The sequence below is a fragment of the Phaethon aethereus genome, assembly GCF_964289735.1.
Source record: "Phaethon aethereus genome assembly, chromosome: 17".
Taxonomy (NCBI): Eukaryota; Metazoa; Chordata; class Aves; order Phaethontiformes; family Phaethontidae; genus Phaethon; species Phaethon aethereus.
The window spans coordinates 6306940-6324106 of NC_138593.1; the positions used below are offsets into that span (position 1 = coordinate 6306940).

Consider the following 17167-nt stretch of genomic DNA (forward strand, 5'->3'; position numbering starts at 1 on the left):
GCATCCACCAGCACTGAGCACAAAGTAGGGGCTACTTCCTAATTTTAATGTATGATGTTCCTGGTTTGACATCCCAGAGTAAGGAAAAAAAAATTGTAAAGGGGTTACCTCACTGACTGCAGTGAGGTAAACTGATGAAAAACTGTCTTAAAAAAACAGTTTTATAAACTGTATTTCATTATCATTATCATCAACTAAATGAAGCCAGCTCCATGTTAACACCTAATCCTGTGCTTTGGACAACACAAGAGATGTTTAGAGAAAAAAAAGGCCCTATCCGTACTAGTCTCCTGGTTTGGCAAGCCAAAATATGTATATACTGCCATACTGTTCCCCTTTCCTTTGCCTTTATTTTTACACTGAGATTTTTGAAAGGTCTGTCTGCCTATAGTTTCTGGCTCTCCGAGCAGGTCTATGTTTTTGATGTACCCTTTCTTTTTCCCTGCATATCCTTTCTGAACAAGCTGTGCCCTTTCATATCAGTATTCCAGTCACGTGAATTCTTCCCTCAAATCTCCTGTTATGTAAGGAAAAGGGAACACTATGAGGTCCTTTTCATAACTTCTGTAATTTGACAATCCCTCGTTATTAGCACTGGGTCTGTCATCTTGGTTTACTGCCGGGAGAAGAAGGATTTTCACCGCATGATAGAATAACTATAAAAAAGATTCAGATGGCTGTAAATAGAGCAATAAGACTAATTTTCAGTATATTGTTTCAAGATGACTTGCAGAGATTTAGCCAGTTAAAAATAGTAAATGTTGGGCTAATGTAGATCCGTGCCTTACACTGACAACATACCTCGCGATAGTCTATACAGAAAGCTGTCGTGAGATGGAAGAAGTCCTATACTGTAAGCTTTGAAAATGGGTAAAACAATGGAGACTGTAGTGGAAAAAATAATTAGGTGCAAATGTTGGAGAAAAGAGGTAGATGACATCTAGCCTGGTCCATCTGGCACCCACAGGCAGGATCTAGTCCTTTGGGACATTTCCATTTCCTTGTCCTTGGAAGAGACAGGTAATGGGTTTTCTGGGAATAAGCTGTCGTAACAAATTCCTTCTCCAGAGTCCAACAGAGCTAGGCACTAGGTCCCTGTTAGAAGGGAGGAGTCTGAAGGAACATCTGTTTTCACATATGCAGAGTGTCCAGAGCAGCCAAGGTTAGATTATCCTATTAATACGTTGCTCCTATAACTAACTTTATGGTCATATTTGGCAGTTAATTATTTGATAACTTCGTCTGGTCTAGAAACAGAAATAATACCATAACCTTTTTCAAACCAGGACTAGCTCATGGCTAACTGTATATGGACAAAACCAAATCCTCCTGTATGGTTTTTCTTGTACGGTTGTGAGAAAAAATGCTGTTCTGTTCTTGGGTGCTTGCTCTGTAAGGTGCAAACTGAAAAAAACAAGAGGACTGTTCCACCTCAGGAAACAAACCCATGCTTAATAATAGCACACTATATAAAAAAGACCAACCCATTAGAACATTGCAATTTATTTTCCTTTTAAAACAACAGATTAATCCCTCCAGCCTTCCCAGTCAATCTGCTTTTGTGAGACTATTAAAGAAACCCTGAAGTGGAAGTGGGTAATATTTTCTTGTCTTTTTTTCCCCACTCACTCTTACTTCCTTTAAAGTAACTCCAGAATCAGCTTTTAAGGAAGAACCAAACACTGTAAGAAATAGGGAATTGAACTGTTTGTGTTCAGGACATCCATAAATTTTCACTATTGTAAGGATCAGGGTTTGTTCTTTTCTTTTTTCTTTTAATTTTCCACGTTTTTCTGAGAATGTGATTATTTTGGCTTCTGGCCATGGTCATCAATACCAACTGCTGGGAAATTTGTTCTGTCACCCATTACCAGAGTCTCCCAAAAAAACTTTTTCAGTCAATCACATTTTTTGGACTTCCAAAAAAATTTAACATGTGACTGCAACAAACAGTCAGCCCTTTAGTCCACCTGGATTTTAAAGAAATGCACAATTGGTTGTGAATTTATTATAATGATTGTACACAAAAGGATTGTATCATTGCTTGCCTATGATGGCACTCGGCAGATCTTAAATGATCATCTAACTGGCAATATTTATACTGCATGTTCTTTTAGAGGTTGGTATGGGAAAAGAGAAAACATAATGTGTTACACTGGGGCTGTTCCTGAGGTTCCAGTAATGCTTCAGTAGAAGCAGAGCATGAAAGGAAGCACAGAGAGACACAATGTTTTGATGATTAAAGCACAAATATGCAACAAGACTATTCACTAGCAAAAGCTCCCAGTCACCCTTTGGAAACGACGACTTCACTAAGGACAGAGAAGCTTCTGGGTGTCTTTTGGGAATGAACACACATACAACTGCATATCCTGTGGTACAAAGCCTCTCAGTGCAGGTACGGTGTCTCCTCATCCAAACCCAATTATTAATACTCCTTGGCTGGATGTGGAGCATTTTTCCACTGTGAGAAGAAGCTTTCATTATTTTCTTTGATGACTGAATGGCAAAGTTCAATGGAAAATTAGCTCTGCCCTTGGACTTGGGGATTGAGAAGCAGAGAATGCTGTCTCAGCAGCAGTGTGATGAGAGAATTAGTGTCAAAGACTGTCAGAGAAAGAATTTTAGAACAAGAATGGAAAAATCCCACTGCAAATTCAGTTCCCCTGGGAAAATTGTAACCACTGAAAATTCAGCTTGCAAGGACGTTACATTTTAATCCTTATATTCTTTTAGTAGTTTGCATTAAAGACAAGGAGAAAGACATGTTTTAGTTAAGTACTACTATTTTCTTTGGGAAGTATTTTTTTTCTTTTGTAGTTTTAGGATCAGAAAGTGATGGAGGTGACATGAAACTTCATCTGTGCAAGGCCTTAGCAAGGCATGGATTCCTAAATCCCTGGTTAGGTGCTGAAGACAAAAGCCAATGCTGCTAGCCCCTGGAATTGCCTTCTCAACATTAACATTAATTATTAAATTAATAATAAGGTACTCACATTTCTGGTCATGGCCATTATTCTGTCAAGCTTGATGGGGGTTTGAAGGAAGACTTGGATTTCAGTCCCTGCTCCACTGACTATTTAATATAAAATAAGAAATATTAATAAAGCCAGGATTAGGTAGGATTCTCCTCTCTCAGGGGAGTGTCTCCTCACTGTGGGGTACACCTTCGCTCTCTGACCCAGTGAATATTTCATCATTTAATGTAAGTGGAACAGGTTAAATAGGTGAGAATGGGCATCAAGCAGGGAGTCAAAATGCTCTTCTGGAAAAAAGGGAACTGCAACCTCTTAGGCAGAAGAGTGATTTGAGCTGAGACCTCCTATATTCTGGGTGAAGGCTGTATCTACTAAAGGCAGCTTTAGCTTTTGGGAAGGCTTATGAGAAGTAGCACTGTTTTGGCAGCATCTGCCTTCTTGTGAGGGTCTGTGATGAAAGGGCTGGGTATTGAACGCTGAGCGTTAACAGAAAAGGAGTAATGCTACCCCCTTTCCCACTCGCATGATAAAAATAAATCTGAATTTAGTTGCTGTTGCAGCCTAGATTTTTTTTCATAGCTACAATGCTTTTGACTAGCAGCATCTTCCCTTGATTGTAAATGGCACCCACCAGAAAGCAATGATCTGAAGTGTCTGTAAATATTTCTTATTCAGTTTCACAACATCATGTTGAAAGGGCAAATAACATTTGGGAAAATGAAAAATGGCATCTGCAGTTACCAGTAGTTTTGTCTTCCCCCACCGCCCCTTTATTTTAGTTGTGCCTATAAATCACCCGAGATTAGTCTAGGAACTGTGTATGTGCTAAGTAAAAGAACGACATTCCTTATGCCATCAGTCTTATTGTCTATACAGACAAGACAAAGTGTAGGAGGACAAAAAGGTGCATGTATATATGCAGGAGCTCATGAGCCCAGTGGCAGGAGCAAAATTAAAATTCATGCCTGTCCTTTCTATGAAAGCTCTACTCGGTAGAGCAAGATGTCTAGCAGAGTTCAGAGATTAATTTCATTTTGAGAAAACCCAAACACCTACTTGCAATGTCAGTTGCCTGCAATGTATGGAATAAACTGGTTGCAAAGTTAGAGGGGGTCCCTAAGGACCCTTTGACTCTCAGGCCTGTGCTTTGGCTACTCTGCTGAGCTGCTTATACCACCCACAGTATGTTACTCTACTGAGACTTGGTTGTTTTTTGTTGAGAAGTGAAAGGGATCTTGATCCTGTAGACTCCAAACAGTATCAGTGACTGTTCATAGAATCACAGAATCATAGAATAGTTTGGGTTGGATGGGACCTTCTTTAAAGGTCATCTAGTCCAACACCCCCTGCAATGAGCAGGGACATCTTCAACTAGACTGGGTTGCTCAGAGCCCCGTCCAACCTGACCTTGAATGTTCCCAGGGATGGGCATCTACCACCTCTCTGGGCAACCTGGGCAAGGGTTTCACCGCCCTCATTGTGAAAAATTTCTCCCTTATATCTAGTCTGAATTCACACTCTTTTAGTTTAAAACTATTACCCCTTGTCCTATTGCAACAGGTCCTGCTAAGAAGTCTGTCCCCACCTTTCTTACAAGCCCCCTTTAAGTACCAAAAGGCTGCAATAAGGTCTCACCCGGAGCCTTCTCTTCTGCAGGTTGAACAACCCCCCAGCTCTCCCAGCCTTTCTTCACAGGAGAGGTGTTTCATCCCTCTGAAATACTATTGTATGTGTTTTCATTGCTGTTCACTGCCTAGTTCACTAAAAAAGATGAGTTATTATCAGTATTTTTTCATTTGTCTGTTTGATGTTGGTGGCAACTCACCACCTAAATCTCTTAGCATTGGATTTGCTCCTTGGAGACTCAGGTATCAAGGTGAGTGGCAACACACAGCACTCCTGGATGCCGTGGTGAGGAGAACTGCTGTTCCTCAGACACCGGCAGGAATGAAAGCCTGAGGGCTGGTCAGAAGGGGTAGACAAGGTGTGTGTTGGAATCACTGCTGAACTTGAATGCAAAACATTTCATTCAGAATTGCTGCATGTGGTTTCCAGCTTCCAGCTTAGAAGTTGGTGAATGCTGCTTGTAACAAATGGGAAACTGAAGCTAAATTCAACTTGTCGCAGCATCAGTCTGAAATGTTAGTTACTGGGCTTGGGGTTTATTTATTTTTTATATAAAGTACAAAAGGTATTGCTGACTGGCTAGTGAAGAGTTTAAGAAACAAGGGGGAAATTTCAGTTAAAAGGACTATTTGTCAGGGTAACAATTTTGGTGAATTGTTGTGAAGGATTTTTGCTTTTATATAGATTATATAATTATATAATCTTGGCTTAAATAACTGGAGGAAATACTATCTAAAAATTATATAATAATTCTATAATATAACCTCGGCTTATGGGTCTGAATTTAGTTCTTTCTTCAGCAGGTATCATGACTGAAAAGTGGATGTCAGAAGTCTTAAAAGGATTAGTGTTCCGTATATAACCAATAAAATTGATTTGTGAATTAGGGGTCCCCTTCACAGAAGTAGTAAAGTATTCTTTCTGCAAGCAGTGAAATTTCTTTCTTGTAGCTGTCAGTGTAGTCGTTCTGCATCGGTGCAAGGTATTGACAGTGTGCTCAGAGCAATAGCAGAAAAGGGCAGAGATTAAACAAGGGGAAGGGAGCAATCTCAATTGAGTAGAGCCATTTGAAACCAATTGCAAATACAATAAAAATATAAGGCCCAACCCTGCTCTTGGAAAAATGTTCCTAGTAACTTCAGTGACAGTGCAATGGTTATATATGATGTTGGTAATGAAAATATGTCTCAGAGGCACTGAAACCTGTACTTCATTGCACACTGGGACTTCAGTTCAGCTGTGGTAATTATCCAACTCGGAAAACTTCCCTTCCTCGACTGATTAGCGCACACTTCAGGATCTCAGCTGGTGTAAAACACTGGCTAACAGGCCGTCTCTGAGCAAGATACACAGTAAATATCAAAATCCTGCACTGAAGTGAACACTAAAAAAGCAACCAAACAATACTAATTGAAGAAATTCGGACCGGAAGAACGCTGGTGAGTAAGGTTTATTTCTCAGGAATTAGAATTAAACTAGTAAGAGTAGGAAAAGGGGAGAAAAATACTTGTTTTCAACAGGAGATTTAAAGGATGAGTCCATGTTAGATGGACAGCTTGATTAACAATTCATGAATAAAGTTAATGCTGTTCTTGCAAGAAGTGTATAAGAAAAATTTTCTAAGGATTTTCAAAGGACTCCACCCTGCCCCCAGCAACGGGGTTCATACACGAGTGCTCAGGTGAGTAGGACTATGTATGAGCTCATCAGGACCAGCGATGTCTACAGAGCAGCCTCTGCAGACCTGACGGCAGAGGGTGCGGCGCTGCGCAGCACTGATTCATTGCCGCTTGCTTTGGGCAATAAACAAGCATGCAGATTTGAATGGCATCAAGTCATGCTCACGTGGTTCTTGGTGAGCGGTGCTTCAGAAGTCTCTAAAGCCCAGCTAAGAGATTGTTAGTGCTGCGGCAGAGTGAGCGATAACCCTAACCGTAGAGTGAATTGATAGATAGCCTATGTACAGCTAATAATATCCCAAAGCTATTCCATGTACACTGGATATAAAAGTTTAATCAGACTCAAGATATTTTTCTATTTTCCAGAATTTGTCTATATTATGAAGTGGTAACAGGTACATGCTTTAAAAAAAATATATTGGCAAAAAGGAAACAATAGAAAGGAGAAAATAAATCTTTTGTGCTGGTTTGTCTTTGTTCCTAATTAATTAATTCCACGACTGATCATTCAGTATATATGCAGAGAGACAAAAAGCTCACCAAACTTAATGCTATTAGACGGCAGAAGAGTAACAATATCTGAACTTTTAAAAGTGTATGTAAGAAACAGGCTGTTACGTTGCTTCTAATTTCAAAAGCCAGAGCATGAGAAGGGGCACACAGGAGTCATTTAGAGGGTACTTTATAAGGCAACGGCTATTCTGTTTTCTGACACAGTAGGGCAGAAGGACAAAGAAAGATTTTAGCAAGGTTTATGAAGTCCTGGTGGGGCTGGACCTCAATATCTGCAATGTAAGACCTGCTCCTGCCTCACAGTATTGCTTCTTTATGTCACCAATTTCATCGACAATATAAAGCCCAAGAAATGGTAGTGACTTTTTTTTTAAGGTTGCACAGTTTAAGTCATGCAGTATTCCTTCTCCAAAAACAACATGTATTTGATTGCGCTCTATATCTTAGTGTACTAGAACGAATCTACTAAAATATTCATGTAGGAAAAAAAAAAAGGAATTAAAAAAAATAAAGTATGTGCAGTGTGTTGGAATTAATGTGCCTAGTGGAACATTAACTTTTGTATTTCTAAGATTTTTTAACCTTGCCGCCTTAATGGTGTTCTGACACAGCATTTTACATGTAGTATTTTTCTTTTTTAAAGTTCAAAGACAAAATGAAATAAGGATGGGAAGGGGAGGGGTAAGTGGAAGAAAATAAAAGAGAACCAGGAACAATAGAGCTGAGTCCTTTGCTTGGTGTGTAAAGCTCATAAACCCCTTGAACTAATAATTTCATACACAGGATGAAATTCAGAGCACGCAAGCATAGAAAGCTATGCAATAATTAGGTGAAAAAAAGACTTAATGAGATCTAAGTGATACATATGCAGAGCTGACCCTTAGTCTTAAATGAATTTCACCCTCACATAGCTGCTTTTCTAAACGGATGTGCATGAAACATTAATACACTTGCGTGAAAAATCCCACGTCTGTCTTTTGTTTTCATTTTTAGCTATGTATTTCTGCTGCACGTGTGCTGAATCTTGTGCTTAACAGTGAGCAGTCTTCATTAATACATTATTTTAAAAAAAAAAGTCATTTGTGATGTTAAAGGTTCCTGAAAATCCAAACTGTATGAATTATTTTGAAAACATTGATATTATCTAACTCTATTCTGCCCCCAACTAAAAATTACAGATGAAGCTTTTTATGCTCTGACTCAAAAAGAAATAATGAAAAACTCAAAAAGAAATTATGAAAACTTATTTTTGGCAACAAACCAGTTGTGGAAAATTATGTTCCAAACTGCAAATTTTATAAAAATTGAGAGTGTGGGAACAAAAGAGAAAAAGAAGAAAGGGTGGTTTGCAATGAAGACAGCTTTACAAGTGGTAGCTGTTTTGGGCATACGAATCACCTGCTGTATCAGGTTAGAGAGGACATCTAAACCACCCAGGAATCTGCGTGTACCTAATCCATCTTCCAGGTGTTCGCGTATCCTCCCGCCAAGGCGGCCCCGAGTCCTGCACAGATGCATTCTCCTGAAGGCACAAGGGCTCTGCAGGATTATACAGGTCTTTCTGCACAAAGTATATTGCAAGAGGCGGTCTGCTGGCAGCTCCCCAGTGGAGGACATCTTATGTTAGAGTTGAGGTGATGAACTGTAATCTTAACAGAGAAACTCAAAACATCCTTGATTCATGAAAATAAACTTCTACCAGTTTTTTTAAAACCTTATTTTTTAAAATGTATTTTTTAAATGGAGAGCTCAAGATTAAGGTATTCCTTCAAACTCTTTGCAGAATTATATTGAAATGTGCAGAAATATTCATGGCCAAGGACAAAAAGATACAAAACAATATTAAAAAAATAAATAAATTCCAGATTCTTCCCTGTCCCAGATTTCCCTATAAACCTGAAGCCTATGCAGTACTTCAACACACACTTTTAATCAAGGATATAACGAAGTGTGTGCTGAGGTCACTGAAATGAACAAGATGTCTCAGCTCTAAGTTTAATTAAAAGATTTCTTCATTGAATTGTGTTGTACAAAATTCTCATTCGTTCCATGTTTTTTGTAATTACAAGTGGTCTCTTGTCATGCAGCTCTATGCACTTCTCTCCTGAACCTGTACTTTGATCTGTACGAGGGGTAAAAGGCACAAGTATGACATTAATCTCCCTAAAATAACTTTCTCGCATAGGTTTCCAGCTAAACAGAAATCTGCTAATTTCTGAAAGAATGTAGCTTTAGCAAGCGTGGACTGCCTTTTAGTTTCTCACTACCCCTGTTCCCTTTACTGCCCTTCTGGTTTCTTTATCTATAATTGTACCATAGACTAAATTCATGGAAATATTTTAAACACATATTTAATTGTAAGCATGTGCTTAAATCCCATGGGCTACAACAGGAGCTAATTACGTGCTTGTAAGTGCTGTGGTAAGCAGGGATTAGATCTATCTGCCTTATGGGTTCAGGATGTTTCAAATGGGGATCGTGCTTTTTGTCTTGTACCAACAAAATTGTACTCGGCTGCCCAGGAGGGAGAGTTTGTCCTTTGATAGCTGTCATTGAAAATGTGGTGTCTGGGTACGCAAAGGTTCGACACCTATTCATCCTTGACAGGCAAAATTGCACTGGGCTGTCTGGTTAGCAGTGTCTTGACAGTGAGAATGTTTTGCCCTGTGGGATTCATGGTGGGTTTTGAGTGATTACAGAGTGGACAGGCATCATGAATGCTTTTGGGTTGCCCAGTGCTGTGCACTGGATGTGTAGCACTTATTGGGGAACAAGTGAGTGGTGACTTACTAACTCCATTATCGGTCACCTGCTTTATTTTACACCTGCCCTTACTGGGTCAGACTGATGTGAAAACAGGCTGTGGAAGTGTTTATTGTTTTAATCAAGAAGCGGGATAGATTGGGCTAAGAACAGAAGGCCTGCCGTCTCCATTAAACCAGATGGACTGGGGTCCATTCAACTCGGTATCCCCGCTATAAAGGTCCAGCAGAGTGAGCCTTCTCTGAACACATACTCCCACCTTCCAGCACACAACAGATTAGGGGCACATTTAACAAACCACAACAGAACTATCTTCCATGAATTTATAGGATCCTTTTTAGATGTCTGTAGCATCCTGTGGCGAGGACTTTACCACAGAGTAATCCGGTTGTCTTCCTATTTTTTCTGTGATTACACTAGAAACACTCTGTAGGGCTATTAACTATGATACTCTTGAAGTCAATATTACAGGGTATACACAGACACAAAAGTACAATTTTTTTAGAGCAATTCATTAGCATGAATCAGAGACGATGCTCTGAGGGCTTCATAAGGAGAAGACAATTGTGTGAGATAAGCAATAATCTTTGTGAGTTAAATTCTGTCCATTGTGCCTGTCGTTCATGGGAGTGGCTGAGCAGTATTCTGCTGCAGCGAGAGGTACTAGCAATGTTTATGTCAGAGCAGAAAACTGATGCGAGAAGTGCCAGTACCTCTTTACAGGGTCCCGAGTGCTCTGTGAGGTTTGGCTGCCCTTAATTCCTGTTGCAGATGGAGTAAACGAGCTCCTTGTAGAAAGTGCATAGTTCTTCGGTCTTTAATGTAGGCGGCTATGAATACGCTGAAGAGATGTAGCTGCGATTTTACAATTCTAAACGCAGTGCCTTTGCTTTCTCTATGGTACCCTTTGTTTACTCTTTATATAAAATTTGGTCCACCAAATTCAGCTACTGCAGAAAGCTTTCCATGATCATTTAATTATCTGGTATACCAGAATTTCTTTTCATCTACCACTACAACAAACCTACTGTACATAGCTCATTAAGGCAAAAACAAAAATCCCTCTTATTTTCTCAGTGCTATTAGCTTTTCAGCTGTTGTATCACCTTTCACTGAAATTCTGCCAAGTCCTCCAAGCTAAACAGAGTGAACACACTCAGTAGGGACCTCCAAGAAACACAAGCTATTTCAATATTTGGCACATGTTTCTCTGAATCAACTCTGAACAAAACAGGGTGGTAGCAGAATAATACTGTGGTGTTAGAGGATTTGCACTTTGCAGAGGTACATCATGTTTCTTCCCATTTGTGGTGACTGAAAATCCCAAGTCACTTTCTGCAAGAGAAATATCATGTTGTCTTGACTCAACTATAGTGCTGAGCAAATGTATTTTGGATATACCATACAGTAGTTTTAGTTTTTCCATGTGATGCTGCCTTTGTTCTCAGTTTCTGCCCTCTGTTTTTGACTTTTATACTTAACTCCTCACTGACAAAATGATGATACTTGCAGTAAACTGAAGATATGGCTGCTGTAGTTCTCTCTCCATCTCTTCCCCTGCACTCTCAGTTAATGACTCTCGATCTCTATTTATCCCATGTGATACCAAAGTTCTGTTATCCCCGTTTTCATAGATGAGGAATGAGTAATTAAGAGACTTGCCCATTAAAAGAATTTTATGGCGAGGAGAGTCCTACACACACTGCTTGCTGCCAGGATATAATTGATAAACTCCCCGGTGTGTGGGCTGAAATGTCTTTAACTGTCTCATCATATTTCCTATTTTAATTTTCTCTTTCAGACTAACAGCTAAAGCCGTCGCTGTTCTCTTACCAATCTTGGGAAGCTCGTGGATCTTTGGGATTTTGGCTGTCAATGCCCACGCATTAGTATTTCAGTATATATTTGCTGTTTTCAATTCACTACAAGTAAGTACCTGGTGGGAAAGTTTATGGCTACCAAACTGCTGCTCAGATCCAATAAACGGATCATTAGTAACGTTTTCACATGCTTGTCTTTATTGGATTTTTTTCTGTGTCCTTTCCTCTGTCTTTTAAGTCTGTGATGACCATACAGTGCTGGCAATTGTTTAGTCTCTGTATGAACAGGACTTTTATCCCACTCCTTAGTGTTTCCAGTAGCAATAATTAAATAAATGAGACAGTGAGCTTGAGAAATGAAATTCATTCTTCCAGCACCAAGTACCACAGGCAAGATTCTTTAGATTGTTCTTACCGGAACAATTTTTCAGTGTCAGTTTGAGGCTTCATTACTGAGACTAAATGAAAGCGAACAGAAGTTTGTGGGAATGGTGCACCATAAGGAGAAAAGTGGAGCTATTCTGCATGCTGCAGAAACCAGCACATGACTCTTCATGCAGGCAATTAGACCCTCATCAACTACAGCAATCCAGAAAAGTAGCCCTGTCCAAAAAGGAATGTAAGCATCTGCTTAGCTTCAAGCAGATGTTTCAGGAGAGGCATAAATCTACTGGTGTGTTATAATTCTCTCCTGAATAATGATTACAAAGGAGAAAAATAATGAACTCTTGTAAATCCTTTTATGTCTCAGGAAAAAATACCACTGTTGTCACAAAAAGAGTGCAACAGAGTTGTCCCGATAAGCTAATAAGAAAAGTTCCGACTTTCATCCAAAAAAACATAAGTTTGGCTGATTACTTCCCAAAAGAAAATACAATTATTTCGGGAGAGAAAGAGGAGTTTCACTTTCCATTGGACAAAAAGCCCGAAGATAGCAAAATTCTGTTGTGAAAATTTTCCTAATGCTAATACCTTGCTTTTCTAATGTGAAAAACCTGACCTGGTGTTCCCCAAAGACAGGAGGTGTTTCCCTCTGTCTTTACCTTTGCAGGCACAGACAAAAACTTCTCGTGTTCTCATGGAAATAGAATTCCTGCTCCTTTTCAGCCAGATTTTTCTCCTTCAGCACCCCAAAGTTTAGGAGTTGCTGTTTTACAGGAAAAGGTCCAGACAAGCCTCATAGCAACCTAATGCTGCAGGTTTCTTCAGTTTAACATGGGGCACAATTTGGTCTACTCTTTGATATTTATACATCTCCAGGTACTCGATACCTGCTTTATACAGTACTGTGAGAAATACATTATTGTATTTCATTCTTCATATTCAGTCTTCACCCTTCTCCCTTTTATCTGTTTTCAGGGATTTTTCATGTTCCTGTTTCACTGTCTTCTGAATTCAGAGGTATGTAACCAAATGGCGTTAACAAATGTTGAATTACAAATTCAAGTCACGTGAGTATAAAACAAGAAAATCTCCATTATTGTTGCCTGCTATGCCACCGATTACTTTTTTCTTTCAACGTATACATGACTGTTAGTGACTTTGTGACTTGCGGCGTTTTGACCCATGCTTGACATTTATTTTATTTAACATAAGAAAGTTTGTTTTTTTTTTTTAAATATAAGAGAAGGCAGCTCACGACTAAGGGAAGAAGCACTCCTGAGGGCTGGAGGGGCTGAGCAGGGCATGGACTGTGCTGCTAAGAGAGGATGCTTAAATAGTGGGAGCATGACTCACTCTGGCAGTCCCCATTAGGGGGTCTCTGGCTTTGTCACATCTGCAGTTCCAGAAAGGAAAATAAATATTATTCTCAGCAAAACATACTTTTTGGAAATTGCTCATGCAACCCTTAATGGGAAACCAAACAGTAGAACGTATTCCAGGTATTTTTCTTGGCAGGATGTTCAGGGCCCCTCACTACAAGTAGGAGCGTGTCCAGAGAAGGGCAACGAAGCTGGTGAGGGGTCTGGAGCACAAGTCTTAGGAGGAGCAGCTGAGGGAACTGGGGTTGTTCAGTCTGGAGAAGAGGAGGCTGAGGGGAGACCTTATCGCTCTCTACAACTACCTGAAAGGGGGTTGTTGTTCTCTTCTCCCAAGTAACAAGTGATAGGATGAGAGGAAATGGCCTCAAGTTGCACCAGGGGAGGTTTAGACTCAGTATTAGGAAAAATTTCTTCACCGAGTGGTCAAGCATTGGAACAGGCTGCCCAGGGAGGTGGTGGAGTCACCATCATTGGAAGTGTTCAAAAAACGTGTGGATGTGGCGTTTAAGACATGGTTTAGGGGGCATGGCAGTGCTGGGTTAACGGTTGGACTTGATGATCTTAAAGGTCTTTTCCAACCTTAATGATTCTGTGATTCAGGTTTTCATAGTGGACCAAGAGGCATCTTTTTGCATTAAGGCTGTCTCAGAGCAACTGGGGTAAAGCCGAGGCAAGGCTGATGTAAATGGGGCTTGTGGAGACCATCTCCACCAGGCCTGGAGCTTGCAGCATCCTCTCCTCCAATAGCAGATGGCAGAAAATGCTCAGCAACATGTATTAAAGAAAGTTTCTTAGGAAAACTATTTCTAGCTTGCTGACTATTTCTAGCTAGCTTACTGCTCAGTGAATACCACAGAGCTTTGCTTCTCCCACAGCTCCTTCTCTGGATGCTGCTAAGTCGCTCTGCCCCATAGCCTGCTGCTTCTTCCTATGCAACAACAGCACTCCAGCTCTTCTGTGGAGACATTATTTATTAATATTTGCCAACCTACTCAGAGCATTGATATGATCTTTGCTACAATCAGTTTGGAGAGTCAGGACTGACTATGAAAGTCTTGATCTTTATTGAAATTAACTAAAGTTAAGCAGGCAGGTTAAAGGTAAGGAGGAAAAATATTTCTTTAATCTATTCTCCCCCAGGCTCAGAAAGCTTTCTTCCTGCTGTCAAGCTTCAAATGCCTTACATTAAATACAAGTATTTGAGTATCTGCCATTTTTCCAGGAACCTCGTGAGAAATCAAGTTCAGAAACTTTTCAGAATTTGTATCCTCAAAAAACGGTTCTTCTATAGCTAATGCGAACAGTCATTTTTTGAGAGCAGGTCTCATTTGGTCCATTGATGCTGTGCATATCTAAAATACTTCAGCTAAACTGCAAGAAATCTTACTGAGAATTTTATTCTTACCATAGAAGTAAAACTCAGATACTGTAAAGCAAAATCTACAGGTATTTCCAAGTAGTTGGGTAAAAAAGAGCGCTTTATTCCCAGCACGCCTGGACAAGAAATGCAAACACGTTATAAAGAAGCACAGGAGAATGGGCCTGACGGGGACCTGAGCAGCCCCCCCGCAGCACACGTCCCCCACGCCAGTGTCACCCTGGCAGCTCAGTCATCAACGCCCCTCGACCTCCCGCAGCAGTTTGGCTCTGTGCTTCACTAGCCTCACTACTGCCACTCCTAAATCGTAGTTTTTGTACTTCTTACTGCAGTTTGGGCTTCTTATTTCCTGTTTTAGCTACTAGATGTATAAAGAGTAGATAATTCCCCTCTCTGCAGGAAAGGGAAGACCGTAAGACTTATCCTGTCTCCCCCCAGTCTCCTCTTCTGGTTAAACAACCTGAGATTCTTGTAACGGCTCTTTGCTTGACCTGCGGTCATCCTCACGGCTCTCTTCAGCGTTCTCTCCAGCTGCTCCCTGTTTTTCCTGGGATGCTGGACACAGTACTGTAGCTGAGAGTAGAATAAGGAGGAAGGATTACTTTGTGTGTTTTGCAAACTGTGCTCCTCCTGACAAGATGTTCTTTATCACAACATCCTAACACTGATCAATCACTTCCAGCTAGCAAGCCTTGATAAATCTCACCTACTTGCCTAAAGAATGACTGTCTAACTGTCTTTTCTTTATGCAGCTGATTATTTTCACCCTGGAGCAGAAGCTTCCTGTATCTATAGGGAATTTCATCCAGAATCTTTAAATAATTTCAGCTTTCTAAAGGCTGGCAGCTGGCTTATGTCCTCACGGCATTTGAGTATCACCAGGGCTGCATGAGCTCCAGGGAGACCCTGCCCGAGTGAGGGAGCTTGTGGTCCAGCCTGGGGCCGTACATTTAGTTAGAAAATGTGAAAGTGTCCTAGTGAGCCACTGAAAATCAGTATAATGGCAACTTATGAAATCTTTCAAACCAGAACTGCAAATACTGGGGATGTATGCTTATATGTCCCGCAGTTTTGGGGTTTTTTTCTTTTATTATTTTTTATTTTTAACAAGATGAATGGTAATACAGTCATACCTTGGACATCTATGAGGATGGCGTAACCCAGACATAAAATGAAAATGTTGCCAATGAAATGAGAATTAAGTGAGGTTATACAACGCTTTGTATTTAGAGTATGGGTACTTGAAAAGTAAAGTTAAATTTTAAAATAAGACCATAAATATGAAGAAAGATGTAGGGGTGGATTGTTTGCTGTTTTTTAATACAGTGACATTAATGTGGAGGAATGATAATGGGAAAATGATGGTAAGCTACACCTGTGAAAATAAACACAACTTTTTCAAAAGAAATCTTGTATCTGGTTTCTTTTTTTCCCCCCAAAGGTTAGAGCTGCCTTTAAGCACAAAACCAAGGTCTGGTCCCTTACCACTAGTTCGACTCGCAACATCAATGTGAAACCCTTCAATTCAGACATTGTAAGTATTCCTCCTTTCTTCCCCCTGCCCCACATTGTACTTGGAGGAGTTCCACATTAAATTCTGTTAGAAAGAACAGGACGCAGGAAGGCACATGGGTGTTTTTAGTACCGAAGCTACTGCATAGTGTAGACAGGTGGAATCAGCAAGCATTAAGTTGCAGCTACAATATCTGTTTTGAAAGCAAAGGACAAAATTCTGCTTTCTGGTAAACTATCAAATAAAAGTAAACACAGGTTTATGAACTCTGGAGTATGGTTCAATGAGACTATTCCCACCAATTGTAATGGACTTCATATTATGCACTCAAGCCACATTTGTCTGACGATGATGGCTTTTTGATGGGGCACTTTTACATTTAAGCCTGAGGAATAAACATGTGAATATGCTTTTCTAGCAAAAGACATTTGTTTTTATAAAAAACAGACTCCTGAAGTGATAGGTATTATTAAGTGATCGCTGCCAATCACCTTAGATTGTGCTAACAACTGTTTAAAAATCCTTTACGGCATATGCTCTCAAGACTGTGGCAACACCGTAATGTAAATAGATGCTTTCAAGCTTTTATTTCATCCAGACAAGAGTGGCTTAGCAAAATAAATAAATCTATTTTCAATATTATTTTGTTTTCCAGATGACTGGGAATAGGCCAGGCACAACCCCCACAAAGCTGAACACCTGGGATAAAAGCACCAATTCAGCCAACCGCATTGATTTATCAGCCGTCTGACAGTAATACCAGCTTCTCAGTGAAAATCAAGCCATACATTCAGGACCTCTGATACAGTGTCCACCATTTTTTTCTCACTGTTAATACCCGTAGAAAACTGCTTTTTTAATCACTGCCTAATAAATTGGGAATTGCCATATTGTTTTGTTGAGTAAATAGCCCTCATCTGCTTGCCTTCAAAACTGTAACACATTCTGCCACTTGGCTATTAGCAATATCTGTAAAAGTAACTAGAACAAATATACACTGGATGGTTTTGTCAGCAACGATGAAAACACTAGGTACGCAAAGAGGGCTTATTGCCATCTGAATCATTCCAGCTCCCAGAACTGAGGAAAGGCAACATACCTCTGGAAAGATGGATTTTTATGCTCTAAAATGAA

General features: G+C 40.0%; 1 protein-coding gene across 1 annotated transcript in view; it reads left to right on the top strand.

Moving 5' to 3' along the window:
- The window catches only part of ADGRD1 (adhesion G protein-coupled receptor D1), a gene marked incomplete at both ends in the record, with an annotated part of 155743 nt that extends 138959 nt beyond the window's left edge, over positions 1 to 16784 (top strand). The window contains 4 exons of the mRNA XM_082007811.1: positions 11361 to 11487; positions 12739 to 12780; positions 15962 to 16054; positions 16689 to 16784. Of these exons, the coding sequence (XP_081863937.1) occupies positions 11361 to 11487; positions 12739 to 12780; positions 15962 to 16054; positions 16689 to 16784 (358 nt within the window). The remainder of the gene's footprint in view (positions 1 to 11360; positions 11488 to 12738; positions 12781 to 15961; positions 16055 to 16688) is intronic.
- Between the last annotated feature and the right edge of the window lie 383 nt (positions 16785 to 17167).